At 40.4% G+C, this 25,546-nt stretch overlaps 1 protein-coding gene and 1 long non-coding RNA gene across 7 annotated transcripts in view; one reads left to right on the top strand and one right to left on the bottom strand.

The window, feature by feature from the left end:
- Positions 1 to 25,546, bottom strand: part of HSD17B4 (hydroxysteroid 17-beta dehydrogenase 4) — a 244,086-nt gene that overhangs the window by 45,510 nt on the left and 173,030 nt on the right. Inside the window, exons 25-26 of one of the 6 annotated variants that reach the window (XR_014239448.1) lie at positions 11,360 to 11,519; positions 8,925 to 9,116 (exon numbers count right to left, since the gene is read on the bottom strand). The exons of 2 other annotated variants lie outside the window; for them this stretch is intronic. Coding sequence is in view for 2 of the 4 variants with exons in the window: in XM_082376248.1 (XP_082232374.1) it covers positions 523 to 549 (27 nt within the window). In the remaining 2 variants the exon portion in view is untranslated. Of the gene's footprint in view, positions 1 to 410; positions 550 to 8,924; positions 9,117 to 11,359; positions 11,520 to 25,546 lie in introns of those variants that run through there. 3 more of the 6 variants (XR_014239449.1, XM_082376248.1, XM_082376250.1) reach the window with 3 other exon arrangements.
- Positions 1 to 25,546, top strand: part of LOC309622617 — a 620,423-nt gene that overhangs the window by 530,551 nt on the left and 64,326 nt on the right. The window lies entirely within an intron of this gene.

Raw genomic sequence — 25,546 nt, 5'->3', positions numbered from 1 at the left:
GCCACGAAAACTAAAGGAAGCATGGCCCCCGAGCTGATGGGCATCTACACTTACAACTGTGGGCTCCAGTCAACAATGATCATGCTTCCACCCACTCCCTCAAAACCTTGGCCCTGTATGACTTTCAAATAGGGATGGCGGAAATCCAAACAGGACACCAGCAGGATCAAGGCTTAAAATACAAATTACATGGAGTTATAAAAAAATTTTTCGTACTATTTCTTGCACACCTCTGCTTGTGGGCTGTAATTTATACCAGTCGTAAGTGGCAATGCATCTGGATCCTCCTGATTCCACTCTAGAATTAGAGACACCTCATTTTGAGGTAGTGGCCAGGATCCAGTGGGAAGATTGGTGCACGGGATGAGGTAGCCTCCCAGAAGTCACTGCTTTCATTAGAAATACCACATGGACTGAGGTGGGTCCCAATTTGAAAGGGCACTGCAGAATGACTTAAGGTTTCAGGCAGCAAGAGAGTGAAGAGAGGACAACTTCAGCCTTGTGAGGGTTTGCTGATGAGATTCAATCTTCCTGCTTCTTGGAAAATCCCTAGAAAAGAAGGGGCAAGGAAGATTTTTTTTCTTAATTTTTTTGTGGTAGAAATTTTCAAACATACACAAAGTAAAGAGAATGATATAAAAGGAATGCAGCACCATTTACCCATCACCCAGTTTCAACAATTATCAAAAGTCTGCCATTCTTCTTCTGCTACACACACACACACACACACAAACACACTCACTCACTTGCACACTTTCAGTTCTTTGTGTATTTATTTTGGTTTAGGAGTTTGGGGAGGGTGGGGGAAGTGCTGTTTTTTATTGTAAATCTCAGACATTATGTCATTTCTCCTTACATGCCACAGTATTTACCTCCAACAGATAAAAACTTGTTTCTAACATAACATCATTATCTCACCCAACAAATTTAATCATCATTTCTTCTTACCACAATAACTAAGCCATACTCAATTGCCTCCAAATGTGTTTAAATGTCTTTTTTATACATGATCTATTGAAATCAAGATCTAAAGAAGGTCCACGCCTTGCAATATGTCCATGTGTCTTTTAGTCTACAACAGTTCTCCCTCCCTTTGATTTGGCACCGATTTATTGAAGAAACTAAGTAATTTATCCTGTAGAATTTTCCACAGGAGTCTGTTGATTGTATCCCTGTGATGTCATTTAAGATGTTCCCTATTACCTCTATTTCCTTATAAACAGGTAGTTATAGCTAGAGAATTAATTAGATTTAGATTCAATTTCATGTTACTACAAGATTATTTTATAAGTGATGCTGTGTACCTTCCTATTGCTTTGCAACAGTAAGTACAAAAAGTTGTCCGGTTTTTAATGAAGTTAAGATTGATCAGTGAGCTCAGGTACTGTCAGCTTGGTCCCTCCATCCATAATGATGAGGAACCACAATGCTCCTCACCAACCATTCAACAAAGAGTATTAACAACCGGTGATAATCACCACTTCCTTAGGAGCTGAACTTTCATTAGAAGTTCTAATGCCGTCATTCCAAGGAGGATGATACTTAAGGCATCTTTCTTAGACCCTGAATTTCTGAAAGAAATGAACCTCTCCTCAGAAAAGGAAAGATGATTCCAAACGTACCAGCTCAGGTTCTCCAACCTAGAACCAATGGGTTCATCACAGCAAGCCCCAGCTAGGTTGGGACATACTTTTGTCATTCCTTCATTTCTCTGTCCATTCTTCATTATATAAACCGTTATTTAGCCCCTACTATGTGCCAGGCTCTCTAGATTCTGTACTTGAACATTTAAGAACAAAAGAGATGCAAAGAGTTTCTCTCAAGGAGCTTAATTCTAGAGGAGAAGATAGACAATTTTTTTTAAATAAGTAAAATACCTAGTAGGTTAGATATTTGCAAGTACCATGATGAAAAATAAAACAAGCAACTGGATATGGGACTATAGGAAATAGGGCAATTTCTATGCTGAATGGGAGATCATGGAAGGCTTCACTAAAAGGGCCTCATCTCAGTAGTACCTGAGGGCAATAAGGGAGCTTAGAGCCAAGGTTACATTTTTTAGGCAAAAAGAGACTGGAGTCTGGGTCAGGAGTTGCCTGGCCTGTTTGAATACCAGGAAGAAAGCCAGTGTGGCTGAGGGAGGGAGAGAGTGGTAAGAGGGGAAGTCAGAGGGATAATGAGGAACCAAATTATATAGGGTTTTATAGGCTACTGATAAAACTTTGGCTTTTACTCTGAGTGACATGGGAAGCTTGGAGAGTTTTAAATGAGAAATTACATGTTAAAGGATCACTCTAATTGCTTTGTTAAGAACAGACTTTTGGGAGGCAAGGTCAGAATCAGAGAGAACAGTGGGCCTATTGCAATAAACCAGGAAAGAGATGAACCATAAAAGGAAAAATAGGTAAACTAGACATTATCAAAACTAAAATCATTTGCTACGTGAAAGATTCTTTTAAGAGTATAAGAAGTCAAGCTAGAGACTGGGAGAAAATATTTACAAACTACATAGCCAACAAAGAAGTAAGTCTATAACATATAAAGAATGCTCAAACTCAACAGTAAGAAAATAAACAATTTGATTAGAAAATGGACAAGAGATATGAAGAAATGCTTCACTGAAAAGGATATACAAATCGCAAATAAGCACATGAAATGATGTTTCATATCACTAGCCATTAGGAAAATGAAAATGAAAACCATAATGAGATATCACCACTCATCTATCAGAATAGCTATGGGATTCAGGTAAAAAATTAGCTTGCTTCTCCAAACAAATTTTTCTTAGCACCTGTGAAGTCATTATGAAAGGTACAGTGAATAAACATTTTGCTATCCACGGAAGAGCAAGTAAGTTAACACTGGAGAAAACACTTCATAAACCATACAAGCTGCACAAAGGTGAGGCGCAACAGTTACCCTCAGGAGCTGTAACTCTGAATACTTTTAACCTCAAATGGACCATGAACTTCTCTGTTCCAACCTAAGATTCTATAGCCGTTTCTCAGTAACCTCAGGGGATTGGTTCCAGGAGCCCCTGCAGACACCAAAATCCACGGATGCTCAAGTCCCTTATGTACAATGGCATAATATAGTCAGCCCTCCTTATCCACAAGTTTCACATACGCAGACTTAACCAACCATGGATAGAAATTTTGATTTACATTTGGTTGAATCTAAGGATGTGTATTTACTGAAATAAATCCACCCATAAGTGGACCCACGCAGTTCAAACCCACGTTGTTCAAGAGTCAGCTGTAGTACCAAGTCCAATGTGGAGGGACAGGGGGTTCCCCGTATCACCAAGCAATTATCAGACACCACCTGAGTGTTGTACAAATGCAGCTCAATTCTGACACTATTTACACAAAGATAGCGTCAGATTCCACAGATTAAGGGCTCAGTCCTACAAGACTGCTCCTACCACACACACACACACACACACACATTCAGACACCAGTAGCAAATAATGCAGGTTTCCATCCTTGCTTCTGACCAACCAGATGTTGCTTTCGGCTTGATTAATCCATTCACACAAAGCGGGTTCACAGAACTCAGAGAAACATTTTACTTACTAGATAACCATTTTACTTACTACATATTACAAGTTTTATATATATATATATAGACTCAGGAATAGCCAGATGGAAGAGATGCATAAGGTAAGGCATAGGGAAAGTGTCTAAATCTTTCATGGTCTCTTGAGCATGCCACTCTCCTCATATCTCCACATGTTCACTGACTCAGAAATCCAAACCCCCTCCTTTTGGGTTTTTATGGAGGCTTATTAACATAAGCATGATTGATTAAATCATTTGCCTTTGGTGAATGATTCAACCTCCAGCCCCTCTGACCTCTTCAGAGGGGTGGGAATGAAAGTTCCAACCCTCTAATCACTTGGTTGGCTCCACTAGCAACCAGCCTCCGTCCTTAGACACCTTTATTGCTCTCAGCACTTAGGAAATTCCAAGGGTTTTAGGAGCTTTGTGCCAGAAACATTGAAGACCAAATATCTATTTCCTATTATATCACACAACTACCTTCAATTTCTACAGCACTGCCTTCAAGAGGTTGCCCAGTCTATATTTCAGTATTTCCAATGATAGGAAACAATTCCCCTCAAAGCAGCTTTGACATTTATGTATAGAAAACTTAAACTTTAATTTAGGAAAAAGAAGGATCTTCCATATCCATGGGGCTTTCCCTATGCATCCCAGTGATACTCTTTGAAGACCATATCAATCAAGAATAAGCTTGACATTTTATTGTAACAAATAATTCCTCCAAATCTCAGGGGTTTAAAACAACAAAGGTTCATTTCCCGCTCCTTGTGCATGGGCTGCACATGGGCTGGCTAGGCGTTCTGCTCTCCTTATTCCTGCCCCCAGCTTGACGAAGCCACCTCTCTCAGTCATCTTTGTAGAGAGAAAGAATTCTGGAGCCTCACACTGGCAGTGTGAGTTCTGGCCCAAAAGTAACACACATCACTTCCACCCAAAATTGTTGACCACGATCTTATTTTTAGGGAAACCACTGCCCAAAACCGCCTGCCCTGACCAGGCCCGATAGTAACCACTTGCAAGAGTTATCTTACAACAGGAGGTCCTGGTAAGGAACACGGAACTAACAAACTACCACCAACCGGAAGAATTCGGGAAAGGTCAAAAGGAGAGAGGAGACTCCAGTCCATATGTCCTACCAACCTCCCAGAATCCTTCTCGCTGGAACCTATCTTAGCTGAGCAATGTGTGCACCACCAGAAAGGATCCTGAGGCAGAATGATCAGCCAGAGACAACCCGGAAACTAACCCCATTACCATAAAACCTGAGACTGTGAGCCACATGGCAGAGCAGTTCTCCTGGGTTCCCTTACCCTGCTGCTCTCCGCCCGGACACCCCTTCCTAATAAAGTCTCTTGCATTGTCAGCACGTGTGTCTCCTCAGAAAATTCATTTCTGAGTGGTAGACAAGAGCCCACTCTTGGGCCCTGGAAGAGGTCCCTCTTCCTGCAACATTATCATGTGTCTCTCCATTTTCTAGACTCCTTAGGCAAAAATAATTGTGAACAATACTACTGAATAGTACAGAAACCATACAGAAAAATTCTAATCCCTCCCTGTTAAATATGACACTTGACAAAACCATCAAGCTATGCATTCACAAAACTGGGTCTAGAACTCAGATCACTTAGGTCATGATTCAGAACCTTTTCCCACTATGCTATGTTAGGACTTTTATACCAAGACAATGTAGTTGGGTTAATAATGCCTTTACTTCATTTTTTTTTTTTCATAAATTGATTCAGGAGGGAGGCTTTGGAAGCCCCTAAAACACTTGCCTTAAACTGAAAAGCAACTGGAAAATAATCCCACTGCCTTTTGAAATGTCTGACCTAGTAAAGATTAGATGTCTGGGAGGCTTTTATGTTCTGAATATAGGGAATAAAAAGGAAACAATCTTCCTAAGACTTTAAGAAACAGGCGGAAAAACTCTTGACTCCCACTTTGCTATTTTGATTAGCTTGTTGACACTTCAGTTCTTTGAGTAATAGCAGTGGCAACAGCCTGAGTTTAGCCAAGATAAAAGTATATATAATAGTGTGGCAGCCCCTGCAGAACCACATACCACTGTAAATGCTTTAGCTCAATCCTATTTGCTCATAGGTCTGTGCAAAGTAACAAATGGTTCTGAAACACTTATTCCAAATAGCTTTCTTATTATTACTTTAAAGATAACTTGGCTGCCAAATACTTGCTCCCTGGTGAAAAAGAATGCATATATGGGAGGAGGATTTATGTATCAAGATATGCTGCTTATTTTGCTCCCGCTGATACAATGCACATCTAATGAATTAGAGATAATCTTCCTCTCTTCCCCAAATTGTAGACAAATGAGTATGTCGTTCCTCCCTCCCTTCAATTCATCCTGGTCATAGTTATTTTCTTTAAGAATCTTATTCCCCTGCTCAAATCTTAAATGGCTTCCCAATGCGAGAAGAATAAAACCTAAAATATTCAACCGAACATTCAAAGCCCTAGGACTGAAGACCCTGCTGAGTTTTCCAGACTAAGCATAACACTCACCTTCTCGCCTCCACTCAACTGGGCCAGACTTCCCTCCCTCCATCAGAGGACAGGCGCTTACTCAAGTCATTTCTTTCAAAAGTATAATTTTTCAAAGTTCAATTAAAATCCCACTTTCTACAGGAAGCCCTTCCAGATATCCCAGTGAGAATGGACCCAGCATTTTCCCAGCATGCTAGTTGTACCTCTGTGATAACTCTTTTCCCATTCTCCACTCGGGCAGACTCTTAATGAATGTGTCTGATTTCCCCCACAACATAGAGTAGGATCCCTTGTAAAGCAGAGGCCAAGATTCCTTATCTCTGGGTTTTCCACATCTCCTTGCACTGAGTATGATCCCTAGCAGGACCCTGTGGGGCTCCTGAGCACAAAAGCCTATATCGGTGTCCCCCATTTCTTGATTACAGGAAATAGGCTTCATTCAGCCTCCATGACCTTCCCTGAGTTCCAACGAGAAGGTTCAAACAGTTGCTGATTAGGGAAGGGAGGGGATGCAGACAAGGGAGGAATAGTCAAAAGAAACAATACTGCAGCCCTGGGGCAGGGTCCTGGTGCCCCCTCAAGGGATACACATAACAATATCTTTGAGCTGTTTTGCAGATACTGAAAGCCCCACCAGGGGGGAGAAGTTAACGGTGTGCTACCCACAAACACACAAACCCCAGAACCACTTGGAACCGTAAGGTTGATGATGCTGACTCCCACTTACCTCACCACCAACCAATCAGAGGAATGTCCATGAGCTGATCACGCCTTCCTCTCTGAACGATTACTATAAAACTCCTCACAACCCTCTCCAGGTCAGGGACACAGAGTTTTGAGGGCAATTGCCTGCTCTAGCCCCCTTTGCCTGGCAAAGCAATAAAGCTATTCTTTTCTACTTCACCCAAAACTCTGTCTTGAGATTTAATTCGGTGTTAGGGTACAGATGCCGGATTCGGCTTCAAGTATGAGCTCCCCTACTTGCTCCCCTATCCCGCAAAAAAACAAAAGCTTAAATAAATTGCCAAAGTACTGGATCTTCTTCCTCCCTAGGCCAAACAATGTCCTGACCAGTGGCCTCTCTTCTTTTTCCCCATACCAGCATAGAAATGCCATCTCTGCATTTATGCTTGCCTGTCACCATGTTCATGTAACTGAACAAAAGTGACAGCCCTGTTCATCCCATGTCCTGTGTAATCCACCCAACTCCCTTCATCTCCATCTAAAACTGTTTTTTACACTGCCTAAAATTTAACCATAGAGAAGCAGTACTTTGAGTATTTACCCTTCAAAGATTTTTATTAAAATACAAGGAACCTCATGAGAAGTGGTGCCTTAATTTAAACCATCATCAGCCATTGTTTTAGCAAGGACTAGGGGAAAACAGGCTGAGGATTGGGCCATTTTTGAATGGGATTGGAAAGGTAGAGACAGGAAAAAGAAGAAATGGTATCTGGTCAGGAGGTAGATGTTGGGGAGGTGGTGAAAAAGTACCAAAAATAAATATTCAACTTCCTCATAAATTTGCAACAGACGAAATCTTCCTGAGCTGGTGTCCCTGTGTGAAGCAATGTATTAAGGACATAAGACATACAGATCCACTGCAAATTAATAATGTTAATAAACTGAGCTGAGACTCAGAGAGTTCAAATAACTAGGGTTGAGAAGAATATTCGAAGTTTATTTTTAAAGGAGCCCAGAGATTGAGGTAAAACCCACAACTGTAAAGAACACCTTTCCATCAGGGACTTAGCTTCTACGTATGAATTGTAAGTAAAGCAAGCAGCCTTAGAAAGCAGAATCAGATGATTACTGGTGCCTAGGAAAACCTCTGGCCTAAAGAAGTAATCTGAAGTTAGCCCCATCTTCCTCTAAACCCATTTGGTAGGGTTTTGAAAATCTCCTGCATGAACCTAATACACTTGACATGAATTCATGGAAGTAAATGAGGTTAACAGGATCTGACCAACATCTTAGTGTCTCTTCCAAAGGATGGGCAGTGTATCCATAATGAGGAAGGGAATATGAAATGCTCACAAATCCCATGATTAAAATGCCTCTTGGTCTATAAATCATGTTTCCCTGCTGTTCATAGCTCTGAAAAGGATTAGAGAGAAACCGACTCCTGGGTGTGACAACTGGGGTCACTGAAGATTAGATGTTGCCATGAGCCCACAGAGTCTGCCCTGCAGAAAGCAGTAAAATGATCAAACCCCCACTCCTTCTGCTGGAATATTTACTGTTGACACAAGAGTTCAGCTGTAGACTATGAGCAAAAACCTTCTGTCAATCACTTTCAGTCCTTAATCGGATAAAAAGAGCTAGAGATCTTGCAAAACAGTTGAAGATTGCTACCTGACAGGGAGCTGGGAGTAGTGCAACTAGCTTATGGGTAATTTTTAAGGCTACTTTTAAGTGTGAAGCCCTTTGACTGGTTCTCCATCTCTTGGGTGTCCCGAAATTTCCATCTCACTGAAATTTGGAAAAGAATTCAGGTTCTGTCTTTCCCCAGAGAGGGGAGGCAGCCACAAGCTTTACAAACCTACAGTTTGTACATACAGCGAAGTTAGATTCGCTTACTATTGGAGCCTGACAATACTTGATACCTGATAAAAATCATTGTCAAATAACATTTATAAGAACCCAATTGCATGAGATGGGGTACTATGTTGAGGATCACAAACAGTTACAGCAAAGGCCTCCAGGTGCCCAGAGTTTAAGGCAAGCAAATGAGTACATAGGAAAGCCAAAATTTTTAAATGGCAGACCAAATTTGAATGGACCAAGTAACTGCTTTGCCATTGTACATTCTTCCTATTCCCCGTCACCCATCCATCTATCCATCTCCCCAAAACATACCCCAACCCTAGTGACAAAGGTGGAGGCAAAGCCCGGAAGGACAGTCCACAGGTACTGAGATGCTCAGGGTTGGGAAGGACTTCGATGCTTGTGAAATCCAATCCGTGGTACCTTTGAATTTCCTCTGCCATGGCTCCACCAAGTAATTACTTGGCACATGTCCTAGGACCTTCAGGGACTGGGAATCCACCACTTTCAAAACAACAAAAAAAATCTCAACATGTTTAGGCAGATAAAACATATTTAGGCAGATATAACAAAAAATTCTTCCTTGTAAGGACAAATCCACTTCCCCAGAGCCTGTTGCTTCTGGTTGCATCTTTTAGGGCCACAGAGAAAAAAAATCAACATTCCTCTTCCATAAGACAATCCTTCTAATGTTTGAAGACTGTTATCTCAGCCCTTCAAGTCTTTTCTTCAGCTGCAAAGCCCTATTTCCCCAAACGTCCAGATTTCATTTCCCCACTGTGATCCAAACTTTCTCCTGAATGTGTCCTAGTTGCTTTATATTTATCTTAGTCTACATTCCCCAGAACTTAACGCAGTATTCCAACTAAGGTCTGACCAAGGCAAAGTAGAGTGGGGTTCTTACCTCCCCCACCAGAGATATTACTCTTAAGACTGGCTTTTTGGTAGCCGCATCAAACTGCTAACTGCTACGGGGCTGATACAGCCACTTTAAAGTAGCCAAGTCATACTTCAAAACGACTATTTCTTACCAAGTAATGTAGCTGTCTGGGTTATCCAGACCTCTTCTATCCCTCAACCAAAGACCATCCATAAGCCTCACCCCACCAACATAAAAGCACAAGAAATGGGTAAAGTTTTCTGTTTTGTACATTCCTTTGAAAAAGCTGAAAATTATTTGATTTGCCCAAGACTCCTCAAAATACCCCAGGTCAAAAATTGTCATCTCAAAACGTTACGCAACTCCGTGAGCTAATTTCGTGAATCTTTAAATCCCATGAAGGATACCTAATACGTTAAACCATTAAATGGATCCTGCCTAATTAACAGTAAATCCTAGGGCAAAGAGTGCAGGTCTGTCATTAGAGCCACCTGAGTCTGAATCTCAGCCATATTCATAAAGTGCTCTTGGCCCAGGACAACTTATTCTGAGTCTTGCTTTCCTCACCTAGAAATGGGGCTAATACACCCATCTTGCCATGTCCCTGTATAAAGTACTTGACACAATGCCTGGTCTGTGGCAGATGGGCAGTACATGGTATGTTTCCCCTCGCAGCACAGATTATTACAGCTTACACCCCATTTCCCTTAGTAGATACCTAGCTCTTAGAGAAAGGGCCTGGGACTTGCTTGTCTTCACATCCCCCAGACCCTCAACACCAGCGTAAGTAGACACACATTCCTCTTGAATATAAATGTGAGCATTTGGCTTTAAATTCAGTTGTATATCATATTGAAATAATTACATTTCTGCTCTGGCCTCTCAGTTTCAAAGGGATATTTTTTAATTCCCAGGGAATAGCTAAGATTACCTATTATAAAAAAGCAAGGGGCTTCCCTGGTGGTGCAGTGGTTGGGGGTCTGCCTGCCAATGCAGGGGACACGGGTTCGAGCCCTGGTCTGGGAGGATCCCACATGCCACGGAGCAACTAGGCCCGTGAGCCACAACTACTGAGCCTGCGCGTCTGGAGCTTGCGCTCCACAACAAGAGAGGCCGCGACGGTGAGAGGCCTGCGCACCGCGATGAAGAGTGGCCCCCGCTCGCCGCAACTAGAGAAAGCCCTCGCACAGAAACGAAGACCCAACACAGCCAAAAATAAAAAAATAAAAAAATTAAAAAAAGGAATTCCTTTAATAAAAAAAAAACAAAACGTTAAAAAAAAAAAAAAAAAGCAAAAAGATAGACTCTACTCAAGTCTCGGGCAATCGTGTTCAAATGGTGCTCTAAGTCTCGGAAAACAGGTTGATGTTGACATGTCTAATATTCTTAATGTTGACCCAATTTTAAGCTCTATTTCGCTCCTCAAGTAACCGCGTTTCAAGACACAGCCAGAAACAGGAGGGGCAAGACGAGGCTCTGACAGGGAAAGCCAACCTCTGATATATCCAATTTCTGACCTATGGCTCAGTCAGCTCAAGGAAAGTTTTGTGGGTCCCCAGTGTCTTCCCAGGGCAACAGACACTCCCACACGGCCTCAACCAGGCTGAGGTAATTGTTACTGTTATGGCTTTAACGATGGGAGTGGGAGAAGATGAGAATTCTGAAAGAGATTTATTTACTGCAAAGCATCCCAAATATCTCATTAATCTGCTTTTCATTTGGCAAACTCTTCCTTCATTAAAAGTGCCATGCTCTGCTCTGCGGTTTATGACAAAGCAAAAATGTCTCTGGGAGGCAAAGCAGCAAAATGGAAAGAATGTGGGCTCTGGAACAAATTAGATGTGAGTTTGATTTCCAAGTGTGCTACTTACTTGTTCTGTGACTGTGGGCAGTTTTCCTTAGCCTGTTAGAACCCCATCTTCCTCATCTGTCAAGAGATGATTGTCCTGTCCTGGTTTATGAATATTGAGGTCAGCTCTAGGCCCTAGGGCACTATGTTTGTTTCTCCTTTAAGGTTCAGTGGTCAGCTACAAAAGGAAGATCATAATAATACCAACTTCATACACTTCATGATGAGGATTTAAATGGGTGAATGTATGTAAACTAATTAGAACAGAGTCTGGCACAGAGGAAGTGCTATATAAGTGTGTGTTACCATCATCATTAAGGATTAAATGACACACATAAAGGACGCTTTGAATGGTGACTTGCACCTGTTACATACGAGGTGCTCAATAAATGTATAGGAAAACATCTCCCCTCCCAACTAGAGACTTTTCCTTGGGGTCTGAAGAAACTCCTTGGGTGGGAGGAGCTTTTCAAAATTATATACTCAGAACTTTAGAGAAGGAGGGATCACGCAGATAAAACCTGTTTACAAAGAAACAGACCAACGGAGGCAGAGGGGGAGAGCAGGGATGAGAGGTAGAGAAGGGAGCTTCCCTGGTAAGGTGGCACAGTTATCAGAAAAGAAAATTCCAGGTCTCCTGATACCCAGATGACTACATTCTTTTCCCCAGGTCATGCTGCCTTTTAAGTGTTGTCTTGATTGAGAAACACCTTCTTACAAACAGAGTTCAAATTGTCAGGTGACCTCTGATCCTCTTTGAGGTTCTAATAAAATGAGAATAAAGAAAAGACGTGGACTCAAGATGGTTTAGGAAGATGCTGGGAATGTAAAGGGAGAGAATGGCTCCCCCCAAAAATCCCAATTCAGAGCAGGGACTATTTACCTCACTCTGGACAGTAAAATAGGGGCAGTGCACCTAGATACTTGCCACCCACAAATCCAAATCCAGGAAGCTCTGCCTCCCTTGGTTAATTTTAAACGCTGCTTTTATATCGCAGTTTAGATTTGTTTTGTTTTGTATGTACAGTATCAGTGAGCTCCAGATTCCTTATTCCTTAGCTCTAGGAATGAGAGCCCTTTCCAGCTGATTTGGTGTCACTCACCACTGAGGGAGGTAGAATATTCCTCTTCTGATTGGAAATACTCACTTTATTTCAGTGGGTCTCCTTCATTTCTTTCCCTTCAATCAGGGAGATAGATCTCACCTAGGGCGTTCTCCCTTTCAAAGCAGTTTTCACTTCAATAACTAAGATTTAAAAATTTTTTTCAAGTAACCAAAGAAACAGAAGCCAAGAGTACAAGAAAGAGAGCACAGAAAAATAGAAGGGGAAAAAAATCAGCCCCAGGGTGAACACAAATATTGATATTTGGGGTCCCCTAAGCTTGAGTCTAGGCTCTATTTTGTGCTGAAATTCTGGGCTCCTCTGGCAGCTAATAGGTATAAATGTCTGCCAAAAAACACTAATAAGTATTTTCATGAGGAACCAAGGGGAGGACAAGGTGATGGTCTTAATATAGTTTTAATGTTCCCCCACTCTGTCCATGGCCTACCTACCCTCATGGACTCAGTGCTAAAAAGAGAAGGCTGTCCATCTAAAAATAAAGAGAAGGCATACTAACAATCCTGCCCTGCTATGAAATCCACGCACATCCCAAAAGGGAGAAGACTGCATGTCCCGCTTCTGCCTGGCTCACATCAAGAACTCCAAGAAAGAAATCAGAGGCAGAGGCAAGAACGGTACCAGGGAAGGCTGCCAACTGAGAGCAAAATCTGTGTCCCCTATGAGGGCAACCAGCCTACCACCACGGGGGCTGAAGCAGGGGAGGAAGGAAACACATCATGGAACCCACAGGAGGCGGACAGAACTGGAGCACATGTAGGAGACAACCCCTGGGACTCCGCTGGGGCTGGGTGGGGAGGACATGGAGATTTGTAATAGCCAAAGAGATAAAAAGCTAAAAATATGGGTTATTACCATTGCTGTGACCCCTTTTAAAACTCCAGGCTAGCGTGGCCTGAGAAAATGGGTTGACATTGGTAATATCACCTCCTTCTGTTATTTCTCTACAATTTAATCTGCACACAGTGTTGTAATGAGGATCCCTAGTGGGCTGTATTCATCCAGACTAAATCTCTTCTGACGCAGGTGTTCCCAGTAAAAGAAATACGATTCTTGATTCTTAGAATTTAATTATGTGCTGCTCTTTGTATATTAAAAGTAATTCAAAGTACTGTACCACTGGGATATATGATTTGTATTACTTTTCTTGTAAGTGGGATGGGCTGGTAAAGAATCATGCATTTTCTCACGAAGGTTCCCTTGCAACTAATCACACACGTTTGAGAAATAGCAGGTCAGGACTAGAGGCACCGCGTGTGTCCATGAGACAATTTCTCTGCAAAGAAGCAATATAATATGAAGAACGGTTAAATCAATTAAACAAGGAGACCATTTGACTGAGGTGGCTCTAATACATTAGCAGCCTACATAAGCAAACCAAAACCTAAGCCTGTAATGCCTCAAGGTTAAGAAAGTGAAACCTAAGGACAACCAATCGCAGACAGCCAACTCAGCTTTTCCAAATAATGCAACTGCTTCAGCCAATCGGATAATTCCCTCGCTTTGCTTCCCCTGCATCTTCTCTACAAAAGTCTTTCTCCCAGCTCCTGCATGGGGAGCATTCTAACCATCTCCCATTTGGTGCTGCTTGATTCAAATCAATTTTTGCTGAAGTAAACTCTTAAAATTTGAATATGCCTCAGTTTACCTTTTAACAGAACTAAGCAACACTAGTCCAGAAGATACACCAAAAAGCATTATTATTAGCTAGAGCCTAGCCTTAACCTGTCTGGGTCTCAGTTTCCTCATGAGTTAAAAAAAAAACTTGCAGTTAAAAAGATTTCATATGCCTCCCCTTGGAGTTCTTGTGAGGGCCAAAAGAGAGTATTTGAAACATTTTCTAACCTGTAAATTACTATAAAAATAAGGGGACACCTAGTCCATTGGAGTAATGGAACTTTGTTTTCAGGTAAGTTAAAATACCTGCTTCCCTAATTATTAAATTTACAATTTAATAATTTATAAAATATATCACTCCAGCTCCTAATTCTTATGTGATGACGTGAAGTACAAAGGCAAAGAAAAAGACCAAATCCCCTTCAATCACTGTATCTGGGCAGTTCTGGCTCATATTAGAAATCTCTGTATGATGTTACATTCTAACATCCGATATTAAGCTTTCTTTCAGAGAAAAAAGAAAATATGTGCCAATATTAAGTTATTCTTGCCATTGTGGTCTTAAATGAATGTGGGTGTCTTCTTAAGGCACTTGATACAAATCAATATGCCACCAACCTAGTGAAATGTGGCCACACACACCAAAAGTACGACTAGAGAGAAGCATCCATCCCATGAAAAAAACTAGTGACTTTTAGTGAACAGAATAAGGAAGAAATTAAATTGGAGTCTGTGGGTGGTGACAGCAGAAGAAGTGGGTCATCCTTTTAAACCTCATTTCCTCCGAAGTTTTATGTTAATAGAGGCCCAACCACCAAAAAGTGAGTTTCCATATTGCCTAGGGAAAACGATGTCAAAGTAATTTGAATATTTTTCAAATAACTTTCCTTAATACCCTATGCAACTGAGAAGTCCCACAGGCCTGTAAATCTTAACAAAGCCATTGTTTCCAGCTCTAAACCCTGCCTTTGGGTTTGGCTTTCTCCCTTTCTTTATGGATGAATAACATTTTCAATCAAGTTGTTTTTCTTCTTACTCTGGGAACCAAGCTCATTTTGCATAAACATAACCCTCTCTGGCATAAAGCCAGAGATTTTCCGGCTCTCTGGCTTTACCTTCCCTTTCTCATCACTACTAGAACACGAGAGTCACACTCCAGGAATCTCAGGGGGTGCAGGAGAGACGCTGTGCAGTGGGATGCAAGCTGCTTCTGAAATCTTAAGAGCAGGGTCACCTCAGAGAAGATGCTTCACGCCCAAGTCAGGTTCTCAGCTGTAAACCATGTATAATAGTGACACTAGTAAGAATCAGGTAAGACTTCACTCAATGACTGCTCCGCTATGAATGCTCTCCTGTCCACTTTCCCCCTCCCTTAATGAGAATGGCCCACTCGCCACCTTTGCCTCCACCACTGAGGTGTACACAAGCTTCGATCACAACGTTTCCGTCATTTACTTGCTTTTTTTTTTTTTTGGCCGTGCGCCTTGTGGGGATCCTAGTTCCCCGACCAGGGATGGAACCTGGGCCCCCTGCAGTGGAAGCACGGAGTCCTAACCACTGGACCAGCAGGGAAGTCCCTCATTTATTTGTCTATATTTCTGTCTACCCTCACCAGACTGAAGACTTTTACAGGGCAGTACCTTTGTCTTATTTATTTTAGAAATCCCCAAACCATGCTTGCCAATGTTTGTTATGTAATAAGCTCTAAAGAAATGTCTGTTGAAGGATTGATTTGTTAATTGACTGACTAGTTGATTGATTGAATGAATGCCACAGATGAAAGCACCTTAGAAACCTCCTATCGCTAGACAAATGTAAGTCATTATTACGTGGAATTCCATAAATTAGCTTTGAACTTGAGGTAATTAGGCAATTGCTCAAAGTCAAGAGGTAATGGACCTTTTAAATGTTCTTATTTCATATCATCCTTTGTTTCTGTTTATTTATTTAATCCAGACAGCTGCCAAGAATTTACACATCTTAAGGTAATAACACACTAAAAAAAAGAAAAAAAAAAAACAGTCCCTGCCACAGAAATACTGAGAAATATTCTGCTGGTTAAATTAGAACTGACTCTTAGAGACACAATGATGAAATTACAGACTTTAAGTTCTTCCTGGAGTACAAACTGGTGTCCTGGGGAGACCATTAATGCTAATGCCAACACAGAACAATGAGGGGACTGTCCTCAGATGCCCATTTTGTTTTTACCAGTTGCTCTCGGTATGAGAGTACTTACAGGAAGTAGCTGGGTGTTCGGGTTTTTTTTTTTTTTCACTATTCACTTCATAAATATTGGACACAAGCTGTGTGTTGGCTAAATATAAGAGATGCAAACAAGGATTTCAAGGTGGCGTGTGGGTTGCATGAAATGGTCTTGACAAGATTACATATACCATAACCAAGGCAGAATGAAATGTCATAAGACAAACAGAAATACAAAACTCCCCAGTGCAGTAACAGGCCCCTGGAGAAGATCAGAAAAGACTCCATGGAGGAGGTGGTAACTGTGATAAAAGTTAAGCTTTGGACAATACGTCAATCCACATAGACAGGGAGAACAGCATGGTGGGACTGGGGAAGAGTCGGGATTCCAAGGAGGAATGATGCTGTACAGAAACTCCAGAAGGGAGGGCCAGCTCCCATGGCTGTTTTTAGTCTTCATTTCCAGAAGTTTCCATTCCATCTGCTCCTGGTATGCTAATTTGACTCTGGTAATAACCAATTTGGCATTAGTGTATTTAATGTAAAATAACACGGATATCATTACTGTAAATCTCTCTCTCTTTTCACAGCAGCCATAAATATTATCTTGAAGCAATAGATCAAATACTACATTTATATAATATCCCTAGAGAGATTATTCAAAATTGAAGTACATTTTGAGTATATTGTAATTACATTTTCTTTAATTTTCCTTGGAATTCAAAACAAATACTTCTCAGTGTTTTCTGAAAATGATCTGTGTGCTTAACATGGAAAAACCTTTTAATTACCATAGCATAACCTCTTGCCAACTTCTACATCATTTCATCCTTGCCAGATTCTGATTCTAGCATTAGAATTAGCTTCTCTGGAATATTTTTACGAGCTAGGAATGGACATGTTTAACTGTATAACATTTCTTAACTTCATCAAATTCTAGAACAGCCCCTTCAATCTGTGATAGAAATAATCAATTTAATGGTATGTCTCTCAAACTAATGTTCTGAAGGACATTAACAGGTGTTTCATTAAAAAATGAGAAATGTTAATGGAACAAAGTTAAGTAAAGATTTCCACACTTATGTGTGGAATCTAAAACATGCAACAAACTAGTGAATAAAACAAAAAGCAGGCAGACTAGCAGATGTAGAGAACAGACTGGTGGTTGCCAGTGGGGAGAGGGAGGGGGAGGGGCATTATAGGGGTAGGGGATTAAATATTGGGTTATTATGGGATTATATGAAATATTGTGTATGAAACTTTTGAAAATTGTAAAGCATTGTAGAATTTAAAGAATCTTTCATTCAATAAAAATAATAGTTAAAATTTTTTCAATTTTAAAAAATACTCACTTAGATTTGAATAGGGAAGATTACCTGAATATATATTTGGACTGCTCATAGAGTAGGTGATTCAATACCTGACAAAATAAAGGGTATACCTTTTCCAACTAGACACCTCAGGAGTCTGTAACTTTACTCCAACAATATCGCCTTTATTCAAAATATTTCTGAACACCTCTTTTAAATTTTCCTTTAGTTTATGACAGAGACTCAGTGGTGACAACTTTTCATCATTTATGGGTAGATTTGATTTGGAGAATAGACAAAGACATTCAGAGCCAGATCTGGAAAATAAGGTAAATGGTCTTTTGATCAACTGGAATCTTCCTATGAAGTAATGACACCAACCTTCTTGTGTAACTTACGAAGTGGTTCTGAAACCAGTAAGATAGGAAGAATTCCAAAGTGTTTTAAATAATGGTAGCATCATTAGAAAAGATATCTTTCTCCAAAAAGAATGTGACAAACTCTTTGTTATGAACATTTAGATATGGTTGTTCAAATAGTTCTCAATCCCTTTCTTCACATTTTGTTCAAAAGTAACCTGTCAACTTAAGGCAAATTCCTAAAGATACCTACCTACCTACCAAATGGGTTATTTCCCTTTCAAGTATTGTTTGAAAGGAGAAATGAGACTTACTCTGTCAGCTCTGGCTCCCCTTTACAGGGTAGAAAAAACCTGAGAGGAGAAAAAGACAAGACAAGATTGGGGGTTGGGATATGGGAGGTAGTCAGCAGATATTATCAATGGCCTGGAGGTCAATCAGATTCACAAGGCAAAAGGATTGTTTCAGAATCTCCCAATACCTCTCAAAGCAACCAGGCAAACCTCTGATGGATTCCAGTCATAATAGTTACATTACATGAATTTTAAATAACCTTAAAGCTACGGTCCTTTTGGCCCTGAGCAATACAGCAATGGGCATTTAAGACACCTGGCTTCCAACACCCATCCTGCCCCTGCTGGTGGGGCCTTAGCACCTGTTTTGCTCATTAATGAATCCCAAGCATTTATAATATATACTCGTAGGTGCTCAATAAACACTTCAAGTAAGAAGGCTTACTCTCACTAGGCATCAATTTCCTTATGTGTTAAAGAAGGATACTAGCTTAGACCAAGAGATTCCTATCATAATCATGAACTTACTAATGGAGACTCATCATTCTTTCTTTCCTCTGCTTTCCAGTGGCAAAAACCTTTCCCCAAACTATACCAAAGAGCCAACGGTCAGCTGTCTCTTCCTCACGCCTGACTACCATCTATATTATCAACAGACATTTTGCTTTCATAAACTCAAGATTTTCCAGAAATGAGGAGGTGTAGCTAAGATGATGGAGTAGGAAGAGGTGAGCTCACCCTGAGCTCACTTCCTCCCATGGGCACACCAATACTACGACTATTTACAGAGACATTATTGATGAGAATGACCTGAAGACTAGCAGAAAAGATTTCCCAACTAAAAATATAAAGAATCACAGTGAGGACTTCCCTGGTGGCGCAGTGGTTAAGAATCCGCCTGCCAATGCAGGGGACACGGGTTCGATCCCTGGTCCGGGAAGATCCCACATGCGGCAGAGCAACTAAGCCCGTGAGCCACAACTACTGAGACTGCGCTCTACAGCCTGTGAGCCACAACTACTGAAGCCCACATGCCTAGAGCCTGTGCTCTGCAACAAGAGAAGCCACCACAATGAGAAGCCCGCGCACCACAACGAAGAGAAGCCCCCGCTCACCGCAACTAGAGAAAGCCCGCAAGCAGCAATGAAGACCCAACGCAGCCAAAAATAAATAAGTTAAAAAAAAAAAAAAAAGAATCACAATGAGATGGGTAGGAGGAGTGGAGATGTAGTAAACTCAGGAGCCATACCCCTGGGGTAGGTGACCCACAACTGGAAGGATAACCACAACTACAGAGGTTTTCTCCAAGGAGCAAGAGTTCCAAACCCCACATGGGGCTCCCCAGCCAGGGGGTCCTGCACTGGGAAGATGAGCCCCCAGAACAACTGGCTTTGCAGGCCAGCAGAACTTGTATATGGGAGAGCCAGAGGGCTCTGGGAAATAGCTTAAAGGGCACATGCAAAATTTCACATACTCCAAATCCCTGTGCAGAAGCAGTAATTTGAAAGGAATTTGGGTCAGACCCACTTGCTGATCTTGGAGAGCCTCCCAAAGAGGCAAGAGGCTAGTGGGACTCCCCCTGGGGACATAAACACTGGTGGCAGCCATTTTGGGGAGCTCATTCTACCATGAGGACACTGGTACTGGTAAGCACCACTTTGGAGTCCTCCTGCTAGCTTATTAGCGCCAGGGGCTTACCAGCCCACCCAGTGCCAGTGGGCTGGCACCAGTCCTGACCCTCCTCGGCCCCACAGCCAGCCTACCAGGGACCCAGCCCTGACCATCAGAGAGCCAACACTGGCCCCAGGACCCACAAGGCCACACAGCCAGCCATGCTGAGACCTATCCCCACCCACCAGCAGGTCAGCATCTGCTGCACAAGGTGAGCCTGGCAGCCAACCTGGCTGGGGGGGGGGGTGGTCAAACCCTGTCTACTAGCACACCCACAATAGTCAGCCCCACCATAAAGAAGGGCCCACACAGCCCACATAAGGGTACCCCTAAAGCATATATCTCTGAAGACCAGAGGGGAACATGCTGCTAGGCCCCATAGTATGTCTCTAATATGGCCACTTCTCCAAGATTGGGAAGTGTAACCAATCTACTGAATACATAGAAATAAACAGAGAATTAGGCAAAATGAGGAGACAGAGAAATATATTCTAAATGAATAAACAAGACAAACATCAGAAAAAGAACTAAATGAAGTGGAGATAAGCAGTCTACCCAATAAAACGTTCAAGGTGATGATCATAAAGATGCTTAACGAACTCAGGTGAAGAATAGAGAAACATAGTGATAAATTTAACAAAAAGTTAGAAAATATGAAGAAGAACCAAACAGAGCTAAAGAATACAATAACTGAAATAAAAATACACTAGAAGGAGTCAACAGTAGATCAGATGATACAGAGGAACAGCTCAGTGAATTGGAGGACAGAGTAGTGGAAATCACTGAAGGTGAACAGAAAAAAGAATTTTTTTAAATGAGGATAGTTTAAGACACCTCTGGGACAACATCAAGAGTAGGAACATTCACATTATAAGGGTCCTAGAAGTAGGAGAGAGAAAGGAACAGAGATTTTATCTGAAGAAATAATAGCTGAAAACTTTCCTAACCTGAGAGGAGGAAACAGACATCCAGTTCCAGGAAGCACAGGGAGTCCCAAACAGGATTAACCCAGAGAGGTCTACACCAAGATACACTGTAATTTAAATGGCAAAAATTAAAGATAAAGAGAGACTCTTAAAAGCAGCAAGAGGAAAGCAGCTAGTTACACACAAGGGAACTCCCATAAGACTATCAGCTGACTTTTCAGCAGAAACTTTGCAGGCCAGAAGGGAGTGGCATGATATATTCAAAGTGATGAGAGGAGGGAGTTCCTTGGCAGTCCAGTGGCTAGGACTCCATGCTCCCACTGCCGAGAGCCTGGGTTCAATCCCTGGTCAGGGAACTAAGATCCCACAAGCCACACGTCGCAGCCAAAAAAATAATAATAATTATTAAAAAAAAGTGATGAAGGAAAAAACACAACCAAGAATACTCTACCTGTCAAAGCTGTCATTCGGATATAAAGGAAAGATAAAGAGTTTCACAGACAAGCAGAAGCTAAAAGAGCTCAGCACCACTAAACCCACCTTACAAGAAATGTCAAAGGGACTTCTCTAAGCAGAAAAGACCAGAATTAGAAATATAAAAATTATAAAAGGAAAAATTCCATTGGTAAAGGCAAACATACAGTAAAGGTAGGAGATCAATTACTTATAAAGCTAGTAGGAAGGTTGAAGACAAAAGTAGTAAAAATCATCTTTATCCACAATAAGTAATTAAGGGATACATAAAAAGATGTAAAATATGTCAAAAACATTAAGCATGCACAGGGCAACAGCAGGTGAGTAAAAATGCAGGGTTGTAAGAATGCATTCAACCTTAAGAGATCACCAACTTAAAATAAACACATATATATATGGTCACCACAAACAAAAACCCATAACAGATACAAAAATAGATACAAAAATAAGAGAAAAAGGAGTCCAAACACAATATAAAGGTAGCCATCAAATCACAGGGGAAGGCAGCAAAAGAAGGAAAAAAAAGAACTACAAAAACAACCCCCAAACAATTAACAAAATGGCAAAAAGTACATACCTATCAATACTTACTTAAAATATAAATGGACTAGATGTTCTAGTCAAAAGACATAAGGTACCTGAATGGATTAAACAAAACAAGACCCGTATATATGCTGCCTACAAGGGACTCACTTCAGACCTAATGACACACAGAATAAAAGTGTGGGGTTGGAAAAAGGTATTACACGTAAATGGAAATTAAAAGAAAGCCAAAATACAATACTTAAATCTGAAAAAATAGACTATAAAATAAAGACTGTTAAAAATCCACAAATAATAAATGCTGAACAGGGTGTGGAGAGAAGGGAACCTGTTGGTGGGAATGTAAATTGGTGCAGTCACTATGGAGAACAGTTTGGAGGTTCCTTAAGAAACTAAAAAGAGAGCTACCATGTGATCCTGCAATCCCACTCCTGGGCATATACCTGGAGAAAAACATGGTTCAAAAGGATACAATGTTCACTACAGTGCTGTTTACAATAGTCAAGACATGGAAGCAACCTAAATGTCCATCGACAGAAGAATGGATAAAAAAGATGTGGTACATATATACAATGGAATATTACTCAGCCATTAAAAAGAATAAAATAATGTCACTTGCAGCAACATGGACGGGCCTAGAGATTGTCATACTGAGTGAAGTAAGTCAGACAGAGAAAGAGAAATGTCATGATATTGCTTATATGCGAAACCTTAAAAAATGATACAAATGAACTTATTTACAAAACAGAAAGAGATTCACATACTTAGATAATGCACTTATGGTTACCAGGGGGGAAGGGTGGTGGGCGGGATAGTTAGGGAGTTTGGGATTGACATGTACACACTGCTATATTTAAAATGGATGACCAACAAGGACCTACTGTATAGCACAGGGAACTCTGCTTAATATTCTATAACAATCTAATTGGGAAAAGAATTTGAAAAAGAATAGATACATGTATATGTATAACTGAATCACTTTGCTGTACACCTGAAACTAACACAACATTGTTAATCAACTATACTCCAATATAAAATAAAAAGTTAAAAAATAAAATTAAATAAATAAAATAAAGACTGTTACAAGAGACAAAGAAGGACACTACAAAATGATCATCGATCAATCCAAGAAGAAGATATAACAATTGTAAATATATATGCACCCAAAATAGGAGCGCCTCAATATATAAGGCAAATATTAACAGACATAAAGGGAGAAATCAACAATAACACAATAATAGTAGGGGACTTTAACATCCTACATACATCAATGGACAGATCAGCCAGACAGAAAAATCAATAAAGAAACACTCACTTTAAATGACACATTAGATCTCATGGACTTAATAGATATCTATAGAACACTTCATACAAAAGCAGGAGAATACACAATCTTTTCAAGTTCACGTGGAACATTCTCCAGGATAGATCACATGCTAGGCATAAAACAACTCTCAACAAGTTTAAGAATATTGAAATCATATCAAGCATCTTTTCTGACCACAATGCTATGAGACTAGAACTCAACTACAAGAAAAAAACTACAAAAAAACACAAACATGTGGAGGCTAAGCAATAGGCTACTAAACAACCAATGGGTAACTGAAAAAATCAAAGAGGCAATCAAAAAATACCTGGAGGCAAATGAAAATGGAAACAATGATCCAAAATCTATGGGACACAGCAAAAGCAGTTTAAAGAGGGAAGTTTATAGCAATACAAGCCTACCTCAGTAAACAAGAAAAATCTCAAATAAACAACCTAACTTTACCTAAAGGAACTAAAAAAAGAAAAAACAAAACCCAAAATTAATAGAAGGAAAAAAATCATAAAGCTCAGAGCAGAAATAAATGAAATATAGAGACTAAAAAACCAAAAGATCAATGAAACTAAGAGCTGGTCTTTGACAAGAAAAACAAAATTGATAAACCTTTAGCTAGATTAACCAAGAAAAAAAGATAGGGCCCAAGTGACTAAAATCAGAAAGGAAAGAAAAGTTACAACAAACATCACCAAAATACAAAGGATCATAAGAGATTACTACAAACAATTATATGCTAAAAATATGAACAACCTAGAAGAAATGGATAAATTCCTAGAAACACAATCCTCCAAGACTGAATCAGGAAGAAATGAAAAATATGAACAGACCAATTACCAGGAATAAAATTGAATCAGTAATAAACAAACAAACAAAACTCCAAACAAAGAACAGTCCAGGAACAGACGGCTTCACAGGAGAATTCTACCAAACATTTAGAGAAGAGTTAATGCTTATCCTTCTCAAACTATTCCTCAAAATTGCAGAGGAAGGTACTCATTGTGAGGCCAGCATTACCCTGATACCAAAACCAGGTACCAAAGACACCACAAAAAAACAAAATTGCAAGCCAATATCACTGATGAACATATAAGCAAAAATCCTCAACAAAATATTAGCAAACCAAATTCAACAATACATTAAAAGGATCATCGGGGCTTCCCTGGTGGCGCAGTGGTTGGGAATCCGCCTGCCAATGCAGGGAACACGGGTTCGTGCCCCGGTCCGGGAAGATCCCACGTGCCGCGAAGCGGCTGGGCCCGTGGGCCACAACTACTGAGCCTGCGCGTCTGGAGCCTGTGCTCCGCAACGGGAGAGGCCGCGACGGTGAGAGGCCCGCGCACCGCTATGAAGAGTGGCCCCCGCTTGCCACAACTAGAGAAAGCCCTCGCACAGAAACGAAGACCCAACACAGCCAAAAATAAATAAATAAATAAATTTATTAAAAAAAAAAAAAAAAAAAAAGATCATCCACCATGATCAAGTGGGATTTATTCCAGGGATTCAAGGATGGATCCATATCCACAAATCAATAAGGTGAACACCACATTAACAAACTGAAGAACAAAAACTATATAATTATCTCAATAGATGTAGAAAAGGCTTTTGATAAAATTCAACATCCACTTAGGGTAAAAACTCTCCAGAAAGTAGGTAGAGAGGGAATGTCCTCAATATAATAAAGGCCAAATATCACAAACCTACAGCCAACATCATACTCAACAGTGAAAAGCTAAAACCATTTCCTCTAAGATCAGGAACAAGACAAGGATGTCCACTCTCACCACTTTTATTCAACATAGTATTGGAAGCACTAGCTACAGAAATCAGACAAGAAAAAGAAATAAAAGGAATCTAAATTGGAAAGAAAGAAGTAAAGCTATCACTGTTTGCAGATGACATAATACTATATATAGAAGATCGTAAAGATGCCACCAAAAAAAATCAGAACTAATAAATAAATTCAGTAAAGTTGCAGGATACAATATTAATATACAGAAATCTGTTGTGTTTCTATACACCAACAATGAACTATCAAAAAGAGAAATTAAGAAAACAATCCCATTTACAATTGCATCAAAAGAATAAATATGTAGGAATAAATCTAACCAAAGAGGTAAAAGACTTGTACTTGGAAAACTGTAAGACATTGATGAAAGAAACTGAAGACAACATGAACAAATGGAAAAATATACCATGCTTATAGATTGGAAGAATGAACATTGTTAAATTGACCATACTCCCCAAGGCAATCTACAGATTCAATGCAATATCTACCAAAATACCAGTGGCATTTTTCACAGAACTAGTACAAATAATTCTAAAGTTTGTATGAAAGCACAAAAGACCTTAAATAGCCAAAAAC

Source organism: Balaenoptera borealis, assembly GCF_965194805.1.
Source record: "Balaenoptera borealis genome assembly, chromosome: 2".
NCBI lineage: Eukaryota > Metazoa > Chordata > Mammalia > Artiodactyla > Balaenopteridae > Balaenoptera > Balaenoptera borealis.
Note: the sequence above shows the minus strand (reverse complement) of the source record. Positions and strands in the feature narration are given on the sequence as shown.